The following is a 24,196-nucleotide window of genomic DNA, read 5'->3' as shown; positions in this document are numbered from 1 at the left end:
TGTAAAGTAATTCTTCAGTCTGCTTGGAAGAACCTGTTTATCAGCTTATGTGTATGCTTGATATGATATGCATGCAAATGCAAATGTTATGCATGGTGTAAAAAGAAATCTGCTTGGGGAAGCAGACTCCGGTAGGGAACAGATCGCTGTATCAATCCTTGAATGCTCTGTGGGGAATGATCCGTCTGCCGGGACCAATGAGCCACCAAAAATAAATTGGCTGCTTGAAAAGTTGACCTTGCGGGGGGAGTATCAACTATGGAAACTTTGTTCGGCGAGGCTCTGTGAGGAGAGTCTGTGGGGAAAACACTTCCTGGGGAAATGTCGTAGGAAACGACCTTTGCTGGGGATATGAACTTGCTAATCGCCCTCAAGCTGGGGATTAACAAATCTGTTAAAAATAATCTACTGGGGAATGAGATGAACACTGGGAACACCACCCTCTCATCTGTTGGTTATGCAACCACTCCGCTGTTGCTAGGAAGATACAGTCTGACACTGTCAACTCCGCTGGGGATATATAGTCTGGATACTGTCAACTCTGCTGGGGAACATGCTCTGCTGAGGAGAGACTTTGTCAACCGCTTGGGGATGAGGATTCATGACTTGGCATCCGGTTCCTGTGATCTGCAACCAAAAATACACGTATGCCTCGGGGGAATTACTCGGTTTGAATTCACCGTCCGGGATTAAGCACATTCAAAGCAATTTTAAATGTTTTCCTGTGCAAATCATCTGCAAAAGCCACCATTATATTCATATGCAATATGTTTTATCAAAAATTCGGACATTTTTGCAAACAAACTGATAAATGAAAAATAAAAAGGCTCTTTAACTGAATTATTCGACTCTTAATGGGGAGAAAATTTGTGCCAGGAATAGGCGAGTACATCAGGAAGCTGATCCCTGGAAAGAGGCGATTGCTATAATTTGAACAAGAGAAAACTATCCTAATGGCAATGTGGAAACGGGGTCCCACTGAGTTTCGACTCTGCTATGGCTCGTATGTCCTCAAGACGCTCTGCTCATCTTGCTTTCTGAAGTGGATGATTAGTCGATCTTTTACCTTCGAAGATTGCCGGATAGAATGAAACGGTGATATAAAACGGATGAACTCAGATCGCAGTTATTCGCTTATTCCCTAACTTTTGCCTGGATCGCCCCCTTTTCGGGTTTTCAATCCACCGGGATACCCGTTTTTGCCTGAGCCGCCCTTTTGAGTTTTCGACTCATCGGGTGTACTCTTTTTTTAGATCCCTAATTTTTGCCCGAACCTCTTTATTCTTTTTTTTTTGGTTTGTCGGGATGCCCTTTTTTTGCCTGGACTATTCTTTTTATCGTCCAGTGGGTCTATTTTATGCGAAGTACTTTTTTTTTTAACTGCGTCTGAGTTAATAGGGGACGGGAATCCTTCGCCATCCATGGTTGTTAGCATCAAAGCTCCTCCATAGAAAATCCTTTTAACTATGTACGGACCCTCATAGTTCGGTGTCCATTTGCCCCTGTGATCTGTGTTGGGAGGAAGAAATCTTTTGAGTACCAATTCACCGACTTGATACCCTCGAGGGCGCACTTTCTAACCAAATGCTTTCTTCATTCGTCTCTGACCGAGATACGTCAATTCTGGGTACGTAGTTCCAGCATAGCACCATTTCCCGTTGGTTTGATTGATGACCAAAGCTGAATCCCCGTATACATCCAGGGTTTTAATCTGTATATTGACGGCTTCCTCAAGTCTTAGGATACGAGCTTCGTATTCGGCTTCATTGTTGGTGCAGGGAAAAGTTATTCTGGCACAACATGGCATATGAACTCCCTCCGGCGTGATCAACACTACACCAACTCCGTGATCATTGACGTGGACCGCCCCATCAAACATCATAACCCATTTGGATTCAGGGTCAGGCCCCTCCTCCGGGAGTGGTTCCTCTCAATCCTTCGATTTGAGAAACATGATGTCCTCATCAGGAAAGTCAAACCTCATAGGTTGGTAATCATCAATCGGTTGCTCTGCAAGATAGTCTGACAAGACACTTCCCTTGATGGCTTTTTGTGAAGTATATTGGATGTCATACTCTGTCAGTATCATTTGTCACCTAGTAACCTTTCCGGTAAGTGCTGGCTTTTCAAAAATATACTTGACTGGATCCATTTTTGATATCAATAAAGTCGTGTGAGTCAACATATACTGTCTTAGTCGGCGAGCAGCCCATGCCAAAGCGCGGCAAGTTTTCTCGAGCAATGAGTATCTTTGTTCACAGTCGGTAAACTTTTGCTAAGGTAGTATATTGCATGCTCTTTTCGACCTGACTCGTCATGCTGACCGAGCACACAACCCATTGACCTTTCTAACACAATCAAGTACATGATCAACGGTCTTTCCTCTCGGCCTGTAGACTTGCCCCGATCTTGATCTCTTTCTTGTCGTCTGCGGTACCGATGTTGACGGTCTCAATCACCTCCTGATAAGGTGTAATAGCTCGGTCCTCCTGTTTCAACAATCTGGCTAACCCTTCAGGCAATTCACAATCTTCCTCAACCCCTTCTTCGGCTTAATAGATAGGATTGTCGAAGTCATACTTGGCCATAGCAGTGTCGTTAGCAGTGAGATCCGGGTGGTCAGCTCTGCATGATGGAGGATCATGCTTTACCTTAGAATGAGAGATTTTTTTGGAAAGAAAGAAAAAACAAAAAAAGAAACATTGCCATTTTTTTGTAAAAGTAAAAAAAAACTGAAAGAAAGAGAACACAAAATTGTTTGCAAAAGCCGTCCTTTATTGATGATAAAAATAATTGCGAAATGTAACAAAATGGATGGCCCTACAAATGAGCCTTTACACCTTGGGCAAAGTGTAAGACTTTATTATGCATGTAATAAAGGAAAACAATAAAAATCACTCTTTCAGTAGAGTAACCCGGACGGTTTTTTCAGACGACCAATTGTCGAGCTTTTCTCCCGGGACACACGGGCGAATCCAACTATCTAAGTCACAGTCGCTGTCAGCCTTGTCTTCATCTGTAGCATTGACGATGTGGGGAGAAACCAAACCCCCACTGGAGAAAGTACCGGTTTAATTCTTCTGAGATCCCGGAGCATACCCCAATCCAAACTTGTCTTCTTTGATGACTGGCTCCACAAATTTGCCCCAGCCTTAGGCATTACCAACTTTAACCACTTCGACAGCTTGCTTGTATGAAGAGATAGAAGTCCCGACCTTCTCAAACTCAAGTGAAAAGACAGCTTCGGGCGCGACCTCATTGATGTTTATGGCTTCGAAGCCCTGACACAGCATCTCGTGCATCTCGCCATCCATCTCTACATACTTAAATGTAGACAGGTGGCTAACAAAAATATCCTCTTCACCACAGACAGTGACGACCTGACCTTCTAGTTCATATTTGAGCTTCTGGTGGAGGGTAGAAGTAACAGCACCGGTAACATGAATCCAAGGCCGACCTAGCAGACAGCTATAGGCAGGCTGGATATCCATCACATAAAAGGTACTCTTGAATACCTGCGGTCCAATCTTAACTGGCAACTCAACTTCGCCACAAACAACTCGCTTAGAGCCATCAAAAGCCCTCACAACTAAGTTACTTGGCCTCAGGATGGTGTCATCGCAATCCAACTTCATTAAGGCTTTCTTTGGAATAACATTCAGAGAAGAGCCTGTATCAACCAAAACATGGGAAAGCATCACCCCTTTGCACTCCATTGTGATATGCAAGGCTTTGTTGTGATTCCTGCCCTCAGATGTCAGGTCATTATCGGTGAAACCTAGCCCCCGGCTAGCGTTTACATTGGAAACTACTGACTCCAGCTGGTTAACAGTTATCTCCGGTGGAACATGGGCCATATTCAGTACTTTCAACAAGGTTGCTCTGTGCGCCTCAGAGCACAGCAATAGTGAGAGAATGGAGATCTTTGAGGGTGTCTGATTTAGCTGGTCGACTACCTTGTAGTCACTTTTCTTGATAATCCTCATAAACTCATCCACTTCCTTCTCGAATGCGGTCTTAGGAGGATCTTCCTCAGTAGTAACCTCTTCGGCGGCCATCTGTTTCCCTTTAGCCTTGGCAGCTGCCTCGGCTTCAGTATTTGCGCGTAATGTTGATGGTGCAAATAGGCGTCCACTGCGAGTGAAGCCACCAACCCCTCCAACATTGTCTACACCGGAGCTACCAATGTCAATGTCTTCTTCGTTAACTTTCTGCCCCTGGCAGTAGATATCAGCCCCATAGTGCCACGGGATAGCACTGTCTTTCTCATACGGAACGGGTCTTGGTATTGTGATGGTGATCGGACCAACCAAAGTCGGTTGAGGGCTGTCAGAGTAAATTGCAACTGGTGCTGAACTTTCGATGTTCACCGCTGCTGGTTCTGTACTTTCTGGGAAATATATTGTTGTCGGAGCGAGTCTCTCAGGAACATATATTTCTTTAGGAGTGAAATAAAACGTCACCGTCGATACATCATTCTTCACTGGACGGGCCTGATCGAACTGAAGACAACCTTCATCTATCAGTTGCTGAATACCCCTTCTCAAACTGTCACATCCGTTTTCGGCAGCTAGACAATTTCTGCATTCTTCCTCACAGCCCGGGAAAATATGTCATTTCAGAAGTCAGTCTTTAACCACCGATAGCGAAGTCTTCACCTTAGTCACATCAGAAACCAAATTCAAAGTTTCCCCACTATCAACAACATTAATCCTCTGCCCGCCGTGAGCCGGCATCGGGTTCTGGATAACATTAGGCACCGGAGCAAAATTGATATCCTGGGCATCTCTCAAATCTTGTACCTTTAACTGGAGAGCCTTGCAATTATCTGTAGTATGGCCAGGTGCGTTGGAGTGAAAAGCACATCTGGCGTTGACATCATAACCTCTAGGCAAATTATTGGGATCGATTGGTGGGGCCAGAGTTCTCAACGTAATCAGATTCATGTCAATCAGCTTGGGAAGTAATACTGAATAAGGCATTGGGATTGGCTCGATGACGCGGCCCGTCTGCCTTGGACGTTGTTGATAGTGTCTCTGCTGACCCGGATTACCTCCTTGTTGTTGATTGTTGTACCTGGGTTGTTGTTGCGGATGATATTGTGGTTGAGGAACAGGTGTTGGAATAGTGACTGTGGCCACTTGATCTTGATAATAATTAGGGCGTCCTCTACCCCTGCCTCTGCCGGCATACACAACGCTTGCCTCACCTTCTTTTCTTCGCTGACCGTTACCAGCAAACGGTCTCTTGGGACCTGATGAGTTGGAAGCACTATTGTCTTGATTTCGGCCCATCTTCAACAGACTCTCGATTCTTTCTCCAGCAATTACTATCTCTGCAAAGCTGATTGACGGGCAAGCAGCCAATCTCTCAATATAATTGCCTTGAAGAGTGTTCATGAACATGTCCGCCATCTCCCTTTCAGACATAGGGGGTTGGACGGACGCAACAATCTGTCTCCAACGCTGAGCATACTCTCTAAAGGTTTCCTTGGCAGTCTGAGACATACCTTGCAACAAGGTCCGATTTGGAGCCATGTCCAAGTTGTATTGATATTGCTTGACAAAAGCCTCTGCCAAGTCTTCCCAGCTCTTGATGGTAGTACGAGACAAATGAGAATACCATTCATGAGAAGCTCCAGTTAGACTGTCTTCAAAATAGTACATCCACAGCTTTTCATCTTCCGTGTGAGCTCCCAACCTTCCCAGATAAGATTGGAGATGAGTGCGTGGGCAAGAAGCCCCGTTGTATTTCTCAAAAGTAGGGGGTTTGAACTTGTGAGGGATCCTTACTCCTTGAACCAGACCAAGATTTGTGACATCAAAGCCTAAGGAATTTTGAGACTCCAAAGATTTGAGCTTCTCAGCAAGTTCATCCATACGGCGAGTGGTCTCGTGAGCTTCGTCGTGCAACGAGAATTGATCATACTGATAATCTTCAGTAACGGGGCGCCCGTTAATCCGAATTCCTTGATTCACATTGTACCTTCCGCCAATACCATTTCCAACATTCCTTGTGTTGCCAACATTACCCGGGTTTCCATCAGCATTTGTGTTACCCGCGTTACCAGTGTTCACAGGGTTATCAGCGTTCCCAGGGTTACCATGGTTTCCCTCAGCATTTGGTATCTCCACCTCTGGATCGGGCCTCGGTTGCTCAACCAATTCCCTCAGCTTTTCCTGGCCTTCTGCCATACCAGTCATCAATGTCATGAACTGATCCATCCTTTCACGCATATCAGCCAGCTCTTTCTGTACTTGGTCCATCGCTAGCTGTGGACGATTTTCCTTTGTCAGGTACCCGTGGACTCGCTTGGGACCAATAACTGCCTGATACAGGGAACAAACATTAGACACTGCGGTGACACCTGCAAAACAGACAAGGGTTAATATGCATGGTATGCGATGCACTGCTTGTTCAGTTTTAAGGCACCCCCGTTTTGAAAGGGAATACCCTGCAAATGAATAAGCATGAGATGTTGGATGCAAATATGCAGATGATGTTATGCAATGCAAAGGCATGTCAATCAGAATTGATGGATCCGCTTGAACATCTGGAGAGAAATTCACTGAGGAATATAATACAAGACCAAAACTCTGCTCCAGAAAACCGGGTTGGTTGGAGGTTAAGGTTTCCTGAATTTAGCCCGCCCCTCACTGGTAGGTTCTAAGAACAGAAGTTCGTCAGCTTCAGCCCTTCAGTCGCGAATAATACGTTTACCACTGAAGGTTTGGTATTATTACGGGACAAAAGACCTCCATTGACTCCCCTCAATAGGACATCCTAATAGCAAGTTCCCAGTCTCGGGATCCTCGGATTGAGCAGCGAGAATGCACCCACCAGAGCTAACATAATCACGTCTCGGAGGAGAGGCCTCGACTGAGTTCTCGGGAAATGGTCACCAGAGTCGACGATTTCTAGAGGAACATCCTGCCGTTACGGAACACCCGTAAGACATAATATATCCAAAAGAAACCTCGTCTGGGTGTGGTTCTTCACGAACGACTTAACGTAGCAACACGCCACTAAAGCCTCATGATTATCCACTCTAAAACCTGTGTGTACACTCAAGCCTGGGTAATGGGCTTATCTCTCATAGAACATCCCATCCCAACAAACAAACCAACAGATCCAACAGATACAACAAATGCATGCAAGCAGGTAAGCAAATAAATGTACAAAAGCATGAACACCCAATAAACAAGAAATCACACAAGCTAGGAGGGACTCGCTTAGGGAAGATGGACCAGCAAGAGGTCAACTTCTTTCAATCCCCAACAGAGTCGCTAGTTGTCGCAGCCTGAAAAATACAGTGCGCGAAAAAACAACCGGCGAAAGAAAATGACAGAAGAGTCGCCACCGTGCGTTATTCATCCCAAAGGAGGGAAAGGAAACGCTCAAAGTAAACCTGAAAAAGGAAAGGACAAGACGGGGTCTCGCAACCAAATTTTGGGTTCGGGAGTCGGTTATGCAAAGGGAAGGTATTAACACCCCTACGCATCCGTAGTACTCTACGGGATCCACTTTTGTAGTTCTTGTCTAAAGGGTGTGAGTTTATCTTGTGTTGTTTACCAAAAAAAAGAAGGTTAAATGAAAATGACTCGCGCGGATGTCGCATCCACTGCATACATATCTCATCTGAATATGAGAATCAGATTCTTCGTAGCTCAGCTGACCTATGGGTTGGGGGGATGTGTGCTCGCTAAGACATCGCGTCTTATGCCTACGTATCTCATCTGGAATGAGAATCAGAGCAAGCCGTAGTTCGGCTAACTACGGGGTTATGTATTGGGTTTTGGACGAACGACGTCACTATGCAATCTACCGGATGCTCGACCTTTGGAGACTTACTCGCCTGTAGTAGAAGGAGTTAACGTGTTGCTTTGGGTTTTAGGGTTTGGGATGCTCAAGGGCAAAAAGGCAGTCCTTGACGAAGGAACCGCGCTACCTGCAGGGATACGAACACATACAAAACAAACATGTATAAAGTAAATGTGCCAACAAGGGGCTCAGAAGTAAATAAACAAAAGAAAACAAATGCCTCCTATCGAGGTCTTCCAGCTAAGAAAGCGATAAAATGCGGAAGAAAGGTAAAAGTACCACACGGATAAAGATCCGAAGTAACAGCAATTAAAGGAGTAAGAAACCCAGGGATCTCCCAAGCTAATGCCATCAAAGAAAGGTGAGTCAGTACAGGTAATCGGAATGAACCTCCAGGGGGTATCCACAAATAAAGTGGGAAAACCACGCAAACCATCTCTGCAAGAGTCTGTGAGTCCTCACAAAAACTCAACAAAAGGGTTAGTGAAGCACGATAAGCATTTTTTTCATGGATAACAGTATGGTTTCAGAAACCTCAAACCCTGTGGCATACATTTCAGAAATCATGTGATTAAACATTCAAGGCATATGTTTCACCCATTCATGCATAATTAAACCCGTGGGCAAAAACATAATGAAATTCATCCATCATACCTCATACATTCAGATGATCCAAATTAAGAGCATAAAATCATGGGAATGAGGCAAACCTGATGGGAGAGACCGGTTGAAATCAAATGGCACGGCTGGGTTTGCAAGGCAATGTTAGGGTTTGCGTGAGATGAAAGTGTGTGAGTCAGATTGAATTTTTCAGAGCTGCCTGGGGGTTGCTCTGAGTTCTCTGTCAAGTTTTTCTCCAGGTTTTGTCAAGGGTTTTGTTTCAAGGAAACCTCAGAGTATTTTGCTTCTCTTCCTTTTTCTGTCTGATCTCCCTCTTTTATAACCTGATTTTCATGGCTTTGTGGGCTCAAATGAGAGAGGTCCAAGTCCAAGTTTTTTTCTATTATATTTTATTTTTTTATTTTATTTTTATTTATTTATTTATTTATTATTATTATTTTTTTTAGTTTTTTTTAGTTTTTTTTTTAGTTCTTTTTTTTTTTAGTTTTTTTAAAAAAAAAAAAATTTTTTGTTTTTTTTTTGTTTTTTTTTATTTAATTCTGATTGACATGATGAAATGCAATATGAAATGCTAAATGAATGCATGAATGAGGAGGGCAAATTTTGGGGTGTTACAGCAGGCAGTAGCAAATTTTGAGAGAAAAGTGTTTCATGATGAGTCAACTCCAAACACGGGAGAGTCGACCCATCTGCTCAATGTATCAACCAATTTTTCGATTGTATAAACTTATTTAAGGCAGTAGCAAATATTTGAAAAAACATCTTTCAGATTGAGTCGACCCAAATAAGAATGAGTCGACCCATTCACATGATGTATCGACTCATTCGAGGAAGACCCAAATTCATTTGAATGTCACTTAGTATGTATCGACCCATGCATGTATTTTTGTGAAAAATGAATATCTTAGGCATGTGATGGCTTATGTAATCCAATCTTACATATTCTATGTTAATGATGATGCACATTTAAGATTGTAAGGTCTAAATACACAAAGATCTAAGCTACTTAGTTTTGACATCATTCAAAAATACATTAAGAGCATATTGCACTCATAATTCCACTTATAGCAAAGCTTTTAGAATCTATAACAAAATAACTATGACAAATGAAGAATCAATTCATGTTACCTTTGATGAATCTAACCTTAAACATGTAGAAGTAAAAGTTGTTGATTGTGCGGGTACTTATGTAAAGACAAGTATGAAGGATAATCAAGAACTGGACCAAAAGCAAAATGAAAATCAAGTCACATAGGAAGAACCAGTTCAAGATCAAATTCCAGAAACTCATCCATAACATCCAGATCTCCTAAGGGAATGGAGATAGACACAAAACCACCCCATCCTGAATGTCATTTGGAGATATCTCCAAGGGAGTCACTACTTGACGGCTCCTCAATAAGGTATGTAACTCTGTGAATTTTGTTTCATAAGTTGAACCAATAGGAATCGACAAAGCTATAGTCAATGAACATTGGTCTCTTGCTATGCAAGAGGAGTTAAATCAATTTAAACAAAACAACATTTGGGAACTCGTTCCCAAAGCTTTGGCTAATCTAGTCATTGATACCTAATTGGTCTTTCGCAACAAGATGGATGAAGATGGAAATGTTTTACGAAATAAATCCATACTCTTTGAGAAGTGATACCATCAATAGGAAGGAATATATTTCGATGAAACATATGCTCATGTAGCTAGATTAGAAGTCATAATGATGTTATTAACTTTCTCTTGCATCATGAATTTCAAATGGATGTAAAAATTGCTTTTCTAAATGGTTACATTCAAGAAGAGGTATTTGTTTATCAACCTCTAGGTTTTATCAACCCAACTTTTCCATACCATGCTTTCAAGCTTAAGAAGACACAATATGAGCTGAAACAAGCTCCTAGAGCATGATATGACCGTCTAAGTAAATTCTTGCTTGAATTTTTTTCCAAAGAAGACAAGTTAATAAAACCCTTTTCATTAAGAAAACTGAGCATGGAATTTATTGGTTTAAATATATGTCAATGATGTTATTTTTGGTGCTACTAATGAATCCTTATGCAAGGAATTCCTTTAAATTATGCAGAACGAGTTCGAAATGTCCATGATGGGAGAGCTAAAGTAATTTCTAGGACTCCAAATCCATCAAACTAAAAAGGTAACATTCATAAATTAAGATAAGTACTGTAAGAGTTTCTAAAAATATTTGATATGGAGAAGTCCAAAGTAATAGCAACACTAATGTCAACCTCATGCAACCTTGACAAAGACGAAGATGGAAAACCAATTGAAGAAAGCAGGTATAAAGGCATGATAGAATCACTTCTCTACCTAATTGCATCTCGTCCTAATATAATGTTTGTTGTATGTATGTGTGCACACTTTCAAGCATCCCCGAAAGAATCATGTCTCAGTGCGGTCAAATGCATTATGAGATATCCCTCTGGAACATAACACATGGGTTTATGGTACCCCAAAGGAGTGGATAATGACTTATTTGGGTACTCCGACTCCGATTTTGCTGGGTGCAATATTGGATAGGAAACGTACCAATGGTATGTGTCACTTACTTGGGAATTCGTTTCTCTCATGGCACAACAAAAAACAAGCAAGTGTCGCGCTATCCACAACTAAGGTAGAATACGTTGTTGCGCTTAGCTATTGCGCTTAACTTATTTGGATAAAACAACGTCTCAGTGAATACGATATTAATCTTGGAGTTGTCCCAATAAGATGTGATAACACTAGCGCGATAAACCTCATAAAAAACCTGATACTTCACTCTCGGTCTAAACACATTGATGTTTGATACCACTTTATTAGAGACCATGTTGAGAAAGGAGAATGTGTACTTGAATTTGTAACTTTATCTAATCAACTTGTAGAAGGAGTATTTATGCCAATTGATTGATTCATTAATTCATCCCGTGGATCATTTCCTTTTTTGGTTTTTCCAACTCCTATATAAAGAAGGATCCCCTCCTCTTCATTTCACGCCACTTTCCGATGATTTACATTTTCGTTAGAATTTATATATCTAACTTATTTCTCCCTCTCACTCTAGAAAATATTTCTTTCACTTGAAATTGTCTTAGTGCTTGTAAGTGAAACTTTGCTTGTGAGAAAGAATTTTTTGTAAGTGGTCGTACTATTTGTTTAATTCTTGAGAGTACGATACTCTTAAGAATTTAGTTTGGTTCGTGAGATAAACTAGTCTTAAAATCTCTTTTATGGTTTATTGAGCTTTGCCATACAAAGTTCTGTTTTTTGTTATTGAGATCATCCTGAAAATCTCTAAGAATGTTCTAACTTAGTATGTGGTAAAAACTATTTGTGGTTAGGGATAATCCTGTAAAAATCTCAATATCAACTTGTATAAAGATTCGTGGACATAACCTTCAAAAACTCAAAGTTTATAGTCAAACTCTTAAGAAGATTTCTTGGGGAGAGGATTAAGCCAACATTCGGCCAAACCTATATAAATCTCTAATACAATCTTTCTAACCCTATCATTTTAATTTATGCTATTTATTTTTGATGCAATTCACTCATACAAAACTACTAGCATGATCTTAATTGAGAAAAGTATAAAAGTAATTGAAAATTTTAAATACCACAATTCAACCCCTCCCCCCTTCTTGGACTTTAAGTCATTTGTCCAACATACGGTATATTTAAGTGAAATATAATACACGGTAAGATACGGTGTGTTTAAGTGAAATATAATATATTATAAGATACGGTGTATTTAAGTGAATTTGTTCAGCTTGCAGCACACATAAAAGGGTTCTACAATAGAATCTTGTGTTGAAGTATTTAACCTTGATAAATTTTGATTTATGAAACCGTATATGTATTTTGTATGTCTCAGAAAGTCTTCGATTAGAACATCTAACGTTGAAATTGTAGACACTTTGTTTGTGTAGATTGACTAAAAATATTGTTGTTCTTTCAATGCTCCTAATTTTTCTTTAAATTCTACATAAACGATTAATTGCCATGATAGATAATTATTTTATCAATGGTCATATTCATTCGTAAATATCAATTTAAGAGAAATTATCCAATCTTTTATACACATTACTACTTGATAAAAAATCATTCTTTACATGTATTAATCAAGGACCACCCAAGAATTTTCTATTGCGTATGCAAAATAAGTTCAAATCAAAAAAGTTAACTATAGATTATTTCTTAAAACTTTGAAGAAATGTAAAACATCCAAATTCTTTTCTTTCCATATAAAGCCAAGTAATCATTATTCATGTGGATCAGAAGTTTGTGGCCATTGTATTTTGCACGCTGTAAATAGAATATATCTCACACACATTCACATATCAACGAACAATCTCCATCACCTTTTTTCTCATTGTACTATATCCCACTCACCCCAAAACAACAAAACAGAAAAACAACAACTCCACATCACATTAATAATACAGACACTTTTGATATTTCCTTCAATGAAACATTGAATCCACCCTTATAACCTCCTCTCCTATAAAGTACTGGTACTATACTACATAATCACTTTGTACGTTGCTTTTATTACTCATACCTGCACGTCGAAGAAGCCATATATTTTTTTCTCAAATAGTTTGAAATTTAAATAAACAATAAGTGGATGTCACGCATTCAAACTCTCGTTCATAAATCTATTTTCTCAACATAACTAGCAACTGAACTGTGTTTATCCGAACAAAAAAGTCGTATTTTTACATCACTACATATATGACACATTTACTTTCTTGATAATTAAAACGGTGTCACATTTTTATTGGAAATGGATAAATACAAAACCATATTTTACATCAAATGAAGCCAAGCTAGCTAGCTAGCAACCATACTAAACTAATCTCTCCTACTTGCTATCAACCATATTAAGCTAAAATCCATAATGGAAAAACACACTAAGACAAAGGAAAATTCATTGACCAAAACATAGTTATAATCATCAAATTTCAAGAAAGAGGCCAATTAAGGACATCATCATACAAGATATCAGGAATATTGACACCTAGTTGATGAGAATCAAGGGTTGATGATAGTGTGACATCCTTTTCTGAATCATCAAAAGTGAGTCCAGAGAGGTAATAATCATTAGCTGAAGATGAATGAGGAGGATAAACAATCTCTTCCTTGCACTCCTTTTTCAATGATGATATTATTGATGATGATGTTGATGGATAAGAAGGTGATGAGAGAAAAGGACAATCTTGTTTGGCTGGTGTTGGGAAAGAGTTGTCAAAGCTAAGGAACATGGAGGAGTGATGAGAAGGAGAAAGTGATGAATCCACAATGATCTCAGGGCTTTGTAAGATTCTACATGTGTGATGGCCATAGTAGACTGTTTTGAAAAGAGATGGATCCTCTTGAATTTTTTGCACTTGTTTTGTTGCTTTGCAACCTTGTTCAATTTTATGAGTGCACCTGTAGTAGTTCCTGCACAACACAAAAATATGTAAATTCATAGCATAGAAGAGATCTATCTAGCACCGAAACCTCAGAAAAAATGTATGTCACGACACGGACAGATATAATGGAACATACCTTGGGAATTTGGTGTTGAGGATAGTTTTTTGGCCATACTTTCTCCATTGATGACCATCTTCCACTAGATATTCAGATTCCTTCTCCCATGTTTGTGAAACTTTTCTGCCAAATTACAACAAAGTCCCTTCATGATATGTGGTTGATATGATGATGATAATAATGAGGAACAATAATTGATAGGGTCCAATATTACTCATATGTAAGGGACAAATAATAACAAAAGTATTAATTAACTTTTAATTATTAGTAATCATGTCAAATAACAAAGTATACATTACCTCATCCAAACTTCAAATATAAGTGAAATTATAAAACTCACACAAGAAATAAGAAGAGAAAAATAAATAATAAATAAAATAAAAATCAACCAAATATACTAAATATCAAAAACCATATGCTTGAAAATCAACCCTTTAAATAGATCTGGTATATATAGTTTTCTTTATGGGTAGAAATATTAATAATCACTTAAAAGTCATACAGAATCGTGAGTATCAAAAAATTCAAACCCTAACGATGGCATCTAATCTACCAATGTTAATTTCTTTCAGAATTTGCGGACAAACTATATATACCTTTATCAAAGAAAAGAAAAGCGATATGTGAAAGAAAAATTAGTAACTAGTAATAAAAATAAAATTACGTAATTACCTTCTTTTGTAACAACCTCTTCGTTCCTTAACAATGGAAGTACTCTTGCAATTACTCTCAAGAGAATCTTCAGATTTGGTGAGTTGCACATCAGAGACCTCAGAAGTTTGAGTATTATTCAAGAACAAGAGAGAATTGGTAAAGGTCATAAGCACTTCCTTCAAAAGATGTTCAGCAAATGGTGTTGTTGATCCATTATTATCATCAACATCACCACTTTCATTGAGGATATTTCTAAGTTGATTTGCAAGTTCACGTCCTCTTAATAACTCATCAATCACCTTCCCACGGCCATGACCTAGATTTTCATTTTCCATTTTTGAAAATTGAATCTAAGGAAGATTTTGGTTTGGTTTTGTGGTTACACTATTTCTTTTTTCTCTATCTTAAAAAATACACACTCACAAACACTGAACTCTTTAATATATAGGGTGTAAATGTAGGGTTTTATATTTTTATGAAGAAAAAAACAAAATGAGAAAACAAGTTGTTGTTATATTATTAAAAAATAAAAAATAAAAAAGTTGTTGTTATATTTGCACATGCGTCGAAGTGAAGTGGAACCTTGGTATGAAAATTCAAACCCTTTTAACATGTTACTTAAACTCACACGCGCTGCTTGAGAGAGTATTGCGCACAGCGGTGGAGGATGCGTAGCGTGTAACGTGTATGGCTTTGGGTTCTTCTGTGGGAGATGGAAAAGAGGATGGCGCGTGGGTAGTGAATCTTACGAATAGTAATGACGTCATTAAGTGATTAATGATTAACGTCATCATACAGGTGGCGTTCCTTGATTGGATTTCGTGCGAGTGAAAGTCGCCAACGGCTTACCTGGTGTCGAATTGAAATGCCCATTGTATCCTTGGAATCGGATTTTATGCATTATAGAAGAAACACTGAGGTACAGACAAGGAAAGAGTAGTTTAAGAAAAGATGGAGGCATTGTGTAACCTTGGATAAGGATCAAAATGGAAAGCATCTATATCAGATTTATAAATATGAATTATTATTTAAGAAAAAGTATATTAAAAAAATAAATTAAATATATCATCCAATCACATTTAGAATTTTACGTGAAGGTGATGATTTTGAAACCACTTGTTGGACCAACTGAACGGAATACACCGAGAAATAAAACATTACACTTAAAAATGAGACGCCATATATCTCAACAATAGATAAAACAACCACATACTATAAATAGTTGAATGAGAAAAAACAAAATTTATAGATCATAATACATGGTTAGTAGGATATTTTTTTCAATCACTACCGCACTTTTTAAATTTTAAACATTCATTCACCAAATTAAATCTATTTTATGCATTTTATCTTCTTTATTTACTATTTTATGTATTTTTTAAGTTTATAGTTCAATTTCACATATTCATACTTAATGTTTTTTTGGAGTAATCAAGAAATCAACAATTGAGAGATAAAGTTCCTCTCATGTCGCAATCGTTTGAAAAAGAAAAAACAAAATCAATGTTGAGAGCTATCCGTTAAATCTTGACTAAACTTCCAACGTTTGATAACAAATTTGGCACACTCAATAGGACACTACGACCAATATCACTAGAAATTTTCAATCATTAGGTCGCGCATACCTTAGGATGTCAAGCCAACAATGACTAGATGAACATTCCCAATCAGTGAGTATGCTAATGACAATGTTTATTCTCAATGTGTCTAGAGTTGCAACAATTGTTTCATCAGAGGAAAAAGTTTTAATGACTACGTATTTCAATAAAAAAAGTTAGATATGGGATACATGACCTCTTGTATCACGTATTTCAACAGATCTCTGACTCTGTAAGATCAATGTTTAACATTTAGGTCCAATAACCAAGGAATCTGGAGACAAGACGAGTCAATTCAAATGACACTTCTATCACGTGAACTACACAAGAAGTTCAATAAAACCATGGTCTAGTAGGTGCTATTATCCAAGTTATTCGACTAACACGAGAGTAGGTTATTCCAAGTCCAACTGACTCTTATACAATGAGTATATTTTATTCGTTATTATTCTCAGCCTAGTACTTTTGCCATTATTAAACACCCCCCCCCCCCCCCCCTCATGGAACCTAATGGCAGGTGTTACATATGACATAACTAATCTTCAACTTGGACATGTACATATGAAAAATAGACATCCTGGGGTAGTGGGACAAATTGGTATGCTGCAAGTATCGCATTATGGAAGTACTATGTAAGCGAACAACATGTATTACACTAGAGGACATACCTTCAGCCCTACTCTTGCGCCGCAAAAATTACAGAGTCACCACCGAATTTTATTTATTCAAAAGGAAATGGAAAATAGCGATAAAAGGCCAAGAGAATTGTTTTCGCAACCAAGAGAGGATTCAAAAGTCGGTTATGCAAGGGAAAGATATTATCACCCCTCACATCAGTTATGCTCAATGGGAACCACTGTGTTTGTTCTTCATGAGTATGGATGTTGTTATCTGAAGGTCACTTGCTATCGATTAATGGAGAGATATGAGTTTTAAATTAGTGGGAAAAAGAAAATAATTATTAATGTACTCGCTAAGGATTCGATCTCTTGGGCTTATGTAGGATTCGATCTCTTGGGCTTATGTATCATCGTTCCTGCAATAAGGAATTCAGATCTCCGTAACTGCGATCATAAAACAGAGTATTAGTTGATTGTTTTTAGTGGACAATGTTAACGTTCGCATCCTAGAGTTTAACTTTGCTTGTTTGCTCACGTCATAGGAGGCTTAAGTGTTTATTTGTTTGCGGTAGAATGGATGCGCTTGGATCATATTCTAGTAGTTAAACATTACTTATGCACTCGCATATGGGAGGCTTAAGTGTTTGTTTGTTTGCGGTAGAATGGATGCGCTTGGATCATATTCTAGTAGTTAAACATTACTTATGCACTCGCACATGGGAGGCTTAAGCTTTGTTCACAGTAGAACGGAAGTAACATGCCCTTTGTGAAGAAAAGTTTTTTGAAATCCCTAAGGCAGAAAATGGGATTTGATTGGTGGTGGTTGATTTTAGTACAAAGGCAAGTACCAGACCATAAGCTAGATACGACCGACGATCTGAATAATTGGGAGTTGAGAGGATAATTTCATCCTAACCCGTCTTTTTCATCCACAAGAGTTTTGATTATGAAACTGGTTTGGCGAGTTTAATCATTGGTACTTAGAGGAAGACAAGTATCTAACCCTTGGCTAAGTACGACTAACAATCATAATACTCGGGAATTGAGAGGATAGTGGCACCCTAACCACTCTTTTTCTCTCTCGGAGCACCTGATTGAATTCGTTTTATTGTTAAGTGTTTTAGATAGGAAGTCAAGCATTCGGGCCATAAGCTAGGTATGACCGACAATCCAAGTACTTGAGTATAGTGCACAAGTATATACACCCCATTTTTGCATTCCAATTTATTGAGAAATTATTTTGAAAAGGCACTTGACGTTGGATCAAGTGTTCGGAATTTATTATAAAAAGGTGTGTGAAGAAAGAGATAGAGATAGGTTAAGAAGTGAAATGGATAATAGAATGGGATGGATAGTGATGATGAGATACTTGACGTTGGATCAAGCACCCGCGTTGCTTTGAAGTGAGTTTGATTTGGAAAATACTTGACGTTGGATCAAGTGCGCTTTTTATCTTTTGATTTTAATTTTTTTGTTAGCATGCAATGGAAATCATTACAGGAAATTAAACCTAAGTTATTACAAGTTTATGGGAGTGAGGGACATATGACCCACAGTGGGGGGACAATACCAAACAATACAAGGGATGAGAGTGGAATCATACAAGTTACAAACCAAGTGTCATGCCTAAAATAATCAAGTGGCAAGGTATCCTAAAGTGTAAACAAACAATTCAAGGAAAATGAAAAGTGCAAGCAATTGTGATAATGGAAGACATTATGAATTAGGATTCATGCTTGAAGTCAAATGATCAAAGTAACCACACAAGGCAAATGAAATTAGAATGGGATCCAAGTTGTATAGAAAATGCCAAAAAGTTAAACATATTCAATGACAAATTTCAATCAAAATAAATTGAATTTAACATGGACAATTAATGAATATTAATCACATTAACAAGATGTGACATGATATACAGAAGGCATACATCAAGGCAAATTGATTGGCCATGGTTCTCGATGAAACTAATGATCCAAGAAACCCTTGTTTATGAATCTTTTGATTTTATACCTTGACTCATTTGATCACCCCATCATACCAAACTTCACTTACATTCAATTGAAGTCAATTTCAACCATAATTCTCCAATCAAACACCCATTCAACTCATGATACAAGTACTTGGTTTGGTCATGAACTTTGAAGTTTCAAGGCATTGAATTCACCCATGGACATGACCTAAAATCACCCCACAAAGACCCAAGCCTCATTTTACATCATGATATGATCATTTGAAATCCAAACATCCATCATTGTACCTTAAAAATCAAGAAACCACAAAGTGGCATTTCTAGGTCATGTTGTTTGGTCACATTTTGGCAAGAATGGCCTATGATTTGGTCTAAAGTCCATAACTTTTTCACCTTTAAATATTTTTAAAATCTTATTTGAGTCAAATGTCCTAATTTAATCCTTTTTCAACTTTGTTTCAAGGTCCAAGACCTAATTCGTTAAGCAAGGACCTCAATTTATTCATTGGCCAAACTGGTCCAATGGCCTAACATGACCTAAAATCAGGACCAAGACCACCACTTTACCACATTGCCATTTCCAAACACAACTCCTTTTTACCTGGTTCCGTTTGCACTTAATTAAGGACATGGCAAAGAATATTTGGCACAAATTTCATGCAAGATGCACGCTCCAATTTCATTTGGCCCTAGTTCAAAATTAGGATTTTATCATGATGCATAGGCCATACCACAACCAGCCAGAACTTGCAATTTCATGCACCAAGTCCCCAAACCATTTCAATCTGACTCCATTTGACCTATAACATGTTACACAACATATCAAGGCACAAATGAAAGTCCAATTGGATGTGGAAAGCTCACAAATCAGAAAACCCGTGCCATGTGCAATTTTCAGAATTTTCCCAAATTGGTTAAAAGCCAAATGCATAGCAGGTCAATCCAAAGCCTCTTGTTTCACTTGTTTGGTGTTAAGGACCAAAACTAAATGGTTGGTGAAGTGAACCAGGCCAGAACATGTTGTAAAACCCCAATTTTGACCATAAGATCCTTCATGTTATCTCATCATTTGCATTGGCTTTGGGATCACACCTTGGTATCCTCCTCACCTCTCATTCATTGGGTTTGCATTGGGAGAGATCACCAAGCACATTTGTGATTGTGTCATATTTTTTTTCTTTGTTTACTAACCAATATACCAAAAATATGTCTATGTGTAGCTTTATTTCTTTTGTAGGTAGTGTGTGCATCCATCTATGCCTTATCAAGCTCACATCTAGGGTTTGAGACCCTTAGTGCAAGAGATCAATCAAGGAAAGGTTCATATTGGTTATAAGCATCATATATGGATCCCCATGTTCTTTAATTTTCATTTTTATCAAGAATTCATCAAGATTTTGAAGCTTGTTTGCCTTGGAAGCCCTAATTCATTTGGGTATCTTGTGTGACTTCCTCAATAAGTTTCTCCAACATTTGGTCAAAGATCTTGTGGGATACTTCATTATACTTCATCTCAAGCATATATGATCCTCCATGAGCCCCAAATATCAAAATAACTTCAAGTTTGAAAGTTGTTTCAAAGAGGTTGACCAGAGAAAGTCAACTAGTCAAATCTAGGGTTCCCTAGACCCTATCTCCTACAATGTTTGTCATATTAAAATGATCCCGATATAAATGTTACTCTGTATGACATTCCAAACAAGTTTCATGTTAACATTAAGAGCTAATTTTTCTTGGAAATGCATTTTTTGTGTTGAAAGATTATAGGTCATTTTGTTTGTGCCCTAGATGGAAGGTTAACTTCCAAGAACCGTAACTTGCTCAATTTGTATGATATGAAGTCCATCTAAGTTTCATTATCAATTTCAAGATGTGTTCTCCAACGTTTATTATTTGAGAAATGTCAAATTCTACTTGCAAGGGAATGTACCAAGAGGAAACATTATAGGTCATTTTGGGTCATCATCATTGAACAAGCAATTTTCCTCAACTTCTAAAATCCATAACTCCCTTATGCATGATTCAAACGGTGTCAAATTTATGACTGCATTGAAGAGGAATGAAAAAGCTACAACTTTGAAGAAGGAACCAAAGTCATTTTAAGCTCATAGCAAAAGTTATTCAAGGTGGAAAAAGTGGTCATTTAACTTTTAACTTAAAAAAATTTCAACTATGTTTAATTCTTCAAACTTCCACCTTAAAATTCATCATGATCCAAGCTCCAAATAGAAAATGTTTCAATAACAAAGTTGTTCCCCTTCATGTTAGATTTCCAAAAAGTCTAAGATCATGGCATTTGGATTATTTTTGAGTGACTTGCGTATGGGTGTAATGCATGGCCCTAATTGGAAAGGTTCATGATCATTTTTCAAATTCAAATTGCATGGCTTCATGTTAAAGTTGCAACATCATTTGAGCATGAATTTGGACCTGTTTACGTCATTTCATAGGCCTTGTGCACGCCCATGCAAGCATTCAACCTCACATTGCTATTTTGGGCATTTGTTTGAAAGTGTGTGAAAAGCAACCGAATTGGCTATAAATACATTGCCCTTATGCTCATAATATGGACCCTTCTGCCTAAGCTTTGATTCTGCAACTCTCCCACCCTCCATTGATAGGATAACCTTGAAGATTTCACTTGAAATCGAGCTTCAATTCCCCTTCTGTTTTGGGATTGAACCTCCAAGGATCCAAGCCATTTGATCATCTCATTCACTACCTACAAGGCAAGCCAAATTGGAAAAGAAATCGAGCTCAATTGCATCAAACTGAAGGTGATTTTTCAGAATTTTATCTTCTTCGATTCTCCCTCAATTCTCCACCATTTTTCTTGATCTTTGGTTGTCTGAAGACCTACCAATCTAGGCAGTAAGATTGAGTTGCTTTGAGGTCAAATTGAAGCAACTCAATTCATACTCCTCAACTTTTAATTCCACATATCTCTATATATAGTGAGAATTGGGAAATTTTAAGGGAAAATTCGAGTTCCTAGCGTTTTTCTCTTCAAATTAGTGTATTCATCTTTAATTTTCATGAACGTTAGTGGTGGACCAGTCCGGTGAGGTCCACCGGAGAAGATGACCGAAGCCCTAGCTCCGATGGTATGTTGGCTTAGTCCCAACCATGTGATCTTGATTTCACGTTCTAATCACATCCATTGGTTTTGATTACTCGGTTTGTCACGCATTGACTGAAGTGCATCATGGACACTAAGCGCGTGACCATCAAATCTGCCACCTCAATTAATAAGGGAGATCTTATGGCCCATGTGTTTTTCCATTTATTTTATTATTCTAATTTTATTTTTTATTACTCTTATTTTGTTTAATTCATTTTTAATCCAAAAAATATGGGACTTTCACCAAAAATCTTTAAAGATTTTCCTTTTCCATAGTTTGAATTAAAATATTTTTTTGGATTAATTTTGATATTTTTTGTGAATTAAATTATTTTTGACTTATTTTTAAATATTTTCAAATACTTTGGACTTTCTAAAAATTCTCAATTTTTTTTCTAAGGTCCTTTGACCTTGTTTGACCTAGGATAAATCCCTGGGCATTTATTTGGTGATTTGAAGAGATTTGGGGTTTTGTCCTTTTGAAAAATGCATTTTTATTCCATTTTTAATTTGATTTTTAATTGCTTAATTGTTTAAAAATATTTTGAGCCATTTGGTTGGCCTTGTTTGTTTGATCTTTTGTTTGGCCTTGATCATGGTTGATTTGAACTTTCATTTGATCAATACTGTTGGATTTAGGGGGTTGATAAAATGTACATTTCATCCCTCAAAATGAATGGATAATATTGATCAGATGAAATTCCTCCTATGATCAATTTGGGTTTCTATTTCCCCTTCCCTTTTTATCTTCATCCCTCTTCTTCCCCAATCCATCATTGACCAATGATTTCTCTACAAGTCAAATGCTAGCTAATTCATCAATGACCTTGTGTCAGATGAATCAACATGAGCCTGACTGAGATAGGTCCCTCTAATTTTATTTTTTGTGTGTGGTATGATTTAGGAGCTTGGTTCTTTGTACAACGTCTCTAGCATGCATTAACACCAATATTTTCATGACCGGCCTCAGATAGTTGCGACTTCTACATAAGTCCAATTACGATTGCTTAACATAGAGCTAAATTTGTCCCAAAAGGCATATCATTCTTGTAAGTGAGATTTTAAGTCTCCTATTCTTCATGGTATTGTGTTAAGACTTGACACTTTTTTCCATTTATGAGAGCTAGTGGCATACTTGTTGATTTATCCAAGTTGGAGCCCTTCTCATAGATGATGTCTTGGTTCATGTCTTCATACTTGTGAATGAATGGTTGAGTGTTCTCCAAAGAATGACTTGAACAAATTGAACTCTTCACAAAATTTGACTAACTTCCTTTATTATTGCTTTGCTTTTATGTCATTTACTCAATGCAGTTTAAATTTCAGTATCTTTATCATTCATTGCCATTTACATTTCATGCAACTTGTTTATGTTTCAGTCATTTTCCCTTTGCTCACTTGAGCCATATCTTTTGATTATATATAGTGTGTGCTTGTAACTTTATTCTGTTTGTGGTCTTAAGACCTTAAAATACTTAATAATAACAAAAACCTTAAAAAAATATCTTGGTGGATTGTTGGACTTGATCTGAACTTTTGGACTTAGAATAAGCAACCTCTCTATGCTTTGAGAACTTGGCCAATGCCACTATTTGAGACTGAGCTATCCTTGATTGTGCCTTTCATCTGATGCAAACCTTGAGTGCCCTTGGTTCGTCTGTTACTTTGTCTCTGTGCTTAATTGTTATATTATTATTATGATTGATGTTTGATGATTGTTTCTGAGAGTTTGCCAAGGAATATTTTTATCTGATACATTTGAAGACATTAAAGACTGATTGCTATTGGAATGCTTGCTTGGATTTATGGCTATCTTTATTTGATTCCTTGGTCTTCATATTAATTGCTTGGATGTTACTTATACTTATTGCTTTCTCAAAAGCCCAAAGGAAATGGGTTTCTATATGACATTCTTGTCTTGTGGATTGCTTCCCATTGGTCAGATCTTTTCAACTCTTAACTTTTAATTTTTGTCTAAGGTAGTCCCTTCATCTCCTCCCATTTCTTTAATTTCAAAATCTCTCCCTCATTTCAAAACCTTCTTTGCTTGTGTTTTTCAACTTAGACTTGTTTTAATGAATGGAAACTTTGGCCTTATGCCATTGAATTTTCAAACATTTTCTTAAATCAAACTTGTGAATAAAATTAACCATATTGAGTTTAATTTTAAAAGACAAAAAGAACTAACAACCTCACTTGAGTCTTTGGCATTTTTTGCCCTTTTCTTTTAAACTCTATTAAAATCAATCCACCAATTGCTTTGAAATTTTT

The 24,196-nt window shown here is 37.8% G+C and overlaps 1 protein-coding gene across 1 annotated transcript; it reads right to left on the bottom strand.

The window, feature by feature from the left end:
• Positions 1–13,175: 13,175 nt before the first annotated feature.
• On the bottom strand, positions 13,176–15,101 carry LOC127127290 (WRKY DNA-binding transcription factor 70). The gene is made up of 3 exons (XM_051056443.1): positions 14,636–15,101; positions 13,982–14,086; positions 13,176–13,873 (listed from the first exon to the last, which is right to left on the bottom strand). Exons 1-3 carry the CDS (start codon positions 14,950–14,952, stop codon positions 13,393–13,395), a joined length of 903 nt encoding a protein of 300 aa, XP_050912400.1. The 5' UTR covers positions 14,953–15,101; the 3' UTR covers positions 13,176–13,392.
• Positions 15,102–24,196: the final 9,095 nt, after the last annotated feature.

Source organism: Lathyrus oleraceus, chromosome 3 (assembly GCF_024323335.1).
Source record: "Lathyrus oleraceus cultivar Zhongwan6 chromosome 3, CAAS_Psat_ZW6_1.0, whole genome shotgun sequence".
Lineage (NCBI taxonomy): Eukaryota > Viridiplantae > Streptophyta > Magnoliopsida > Fabales > Fabaceae > Lathyrus > Lathyrus oleraceus.
This window is presented reverse-complemented; position numbering and strand designations above follow the sequence as displayed.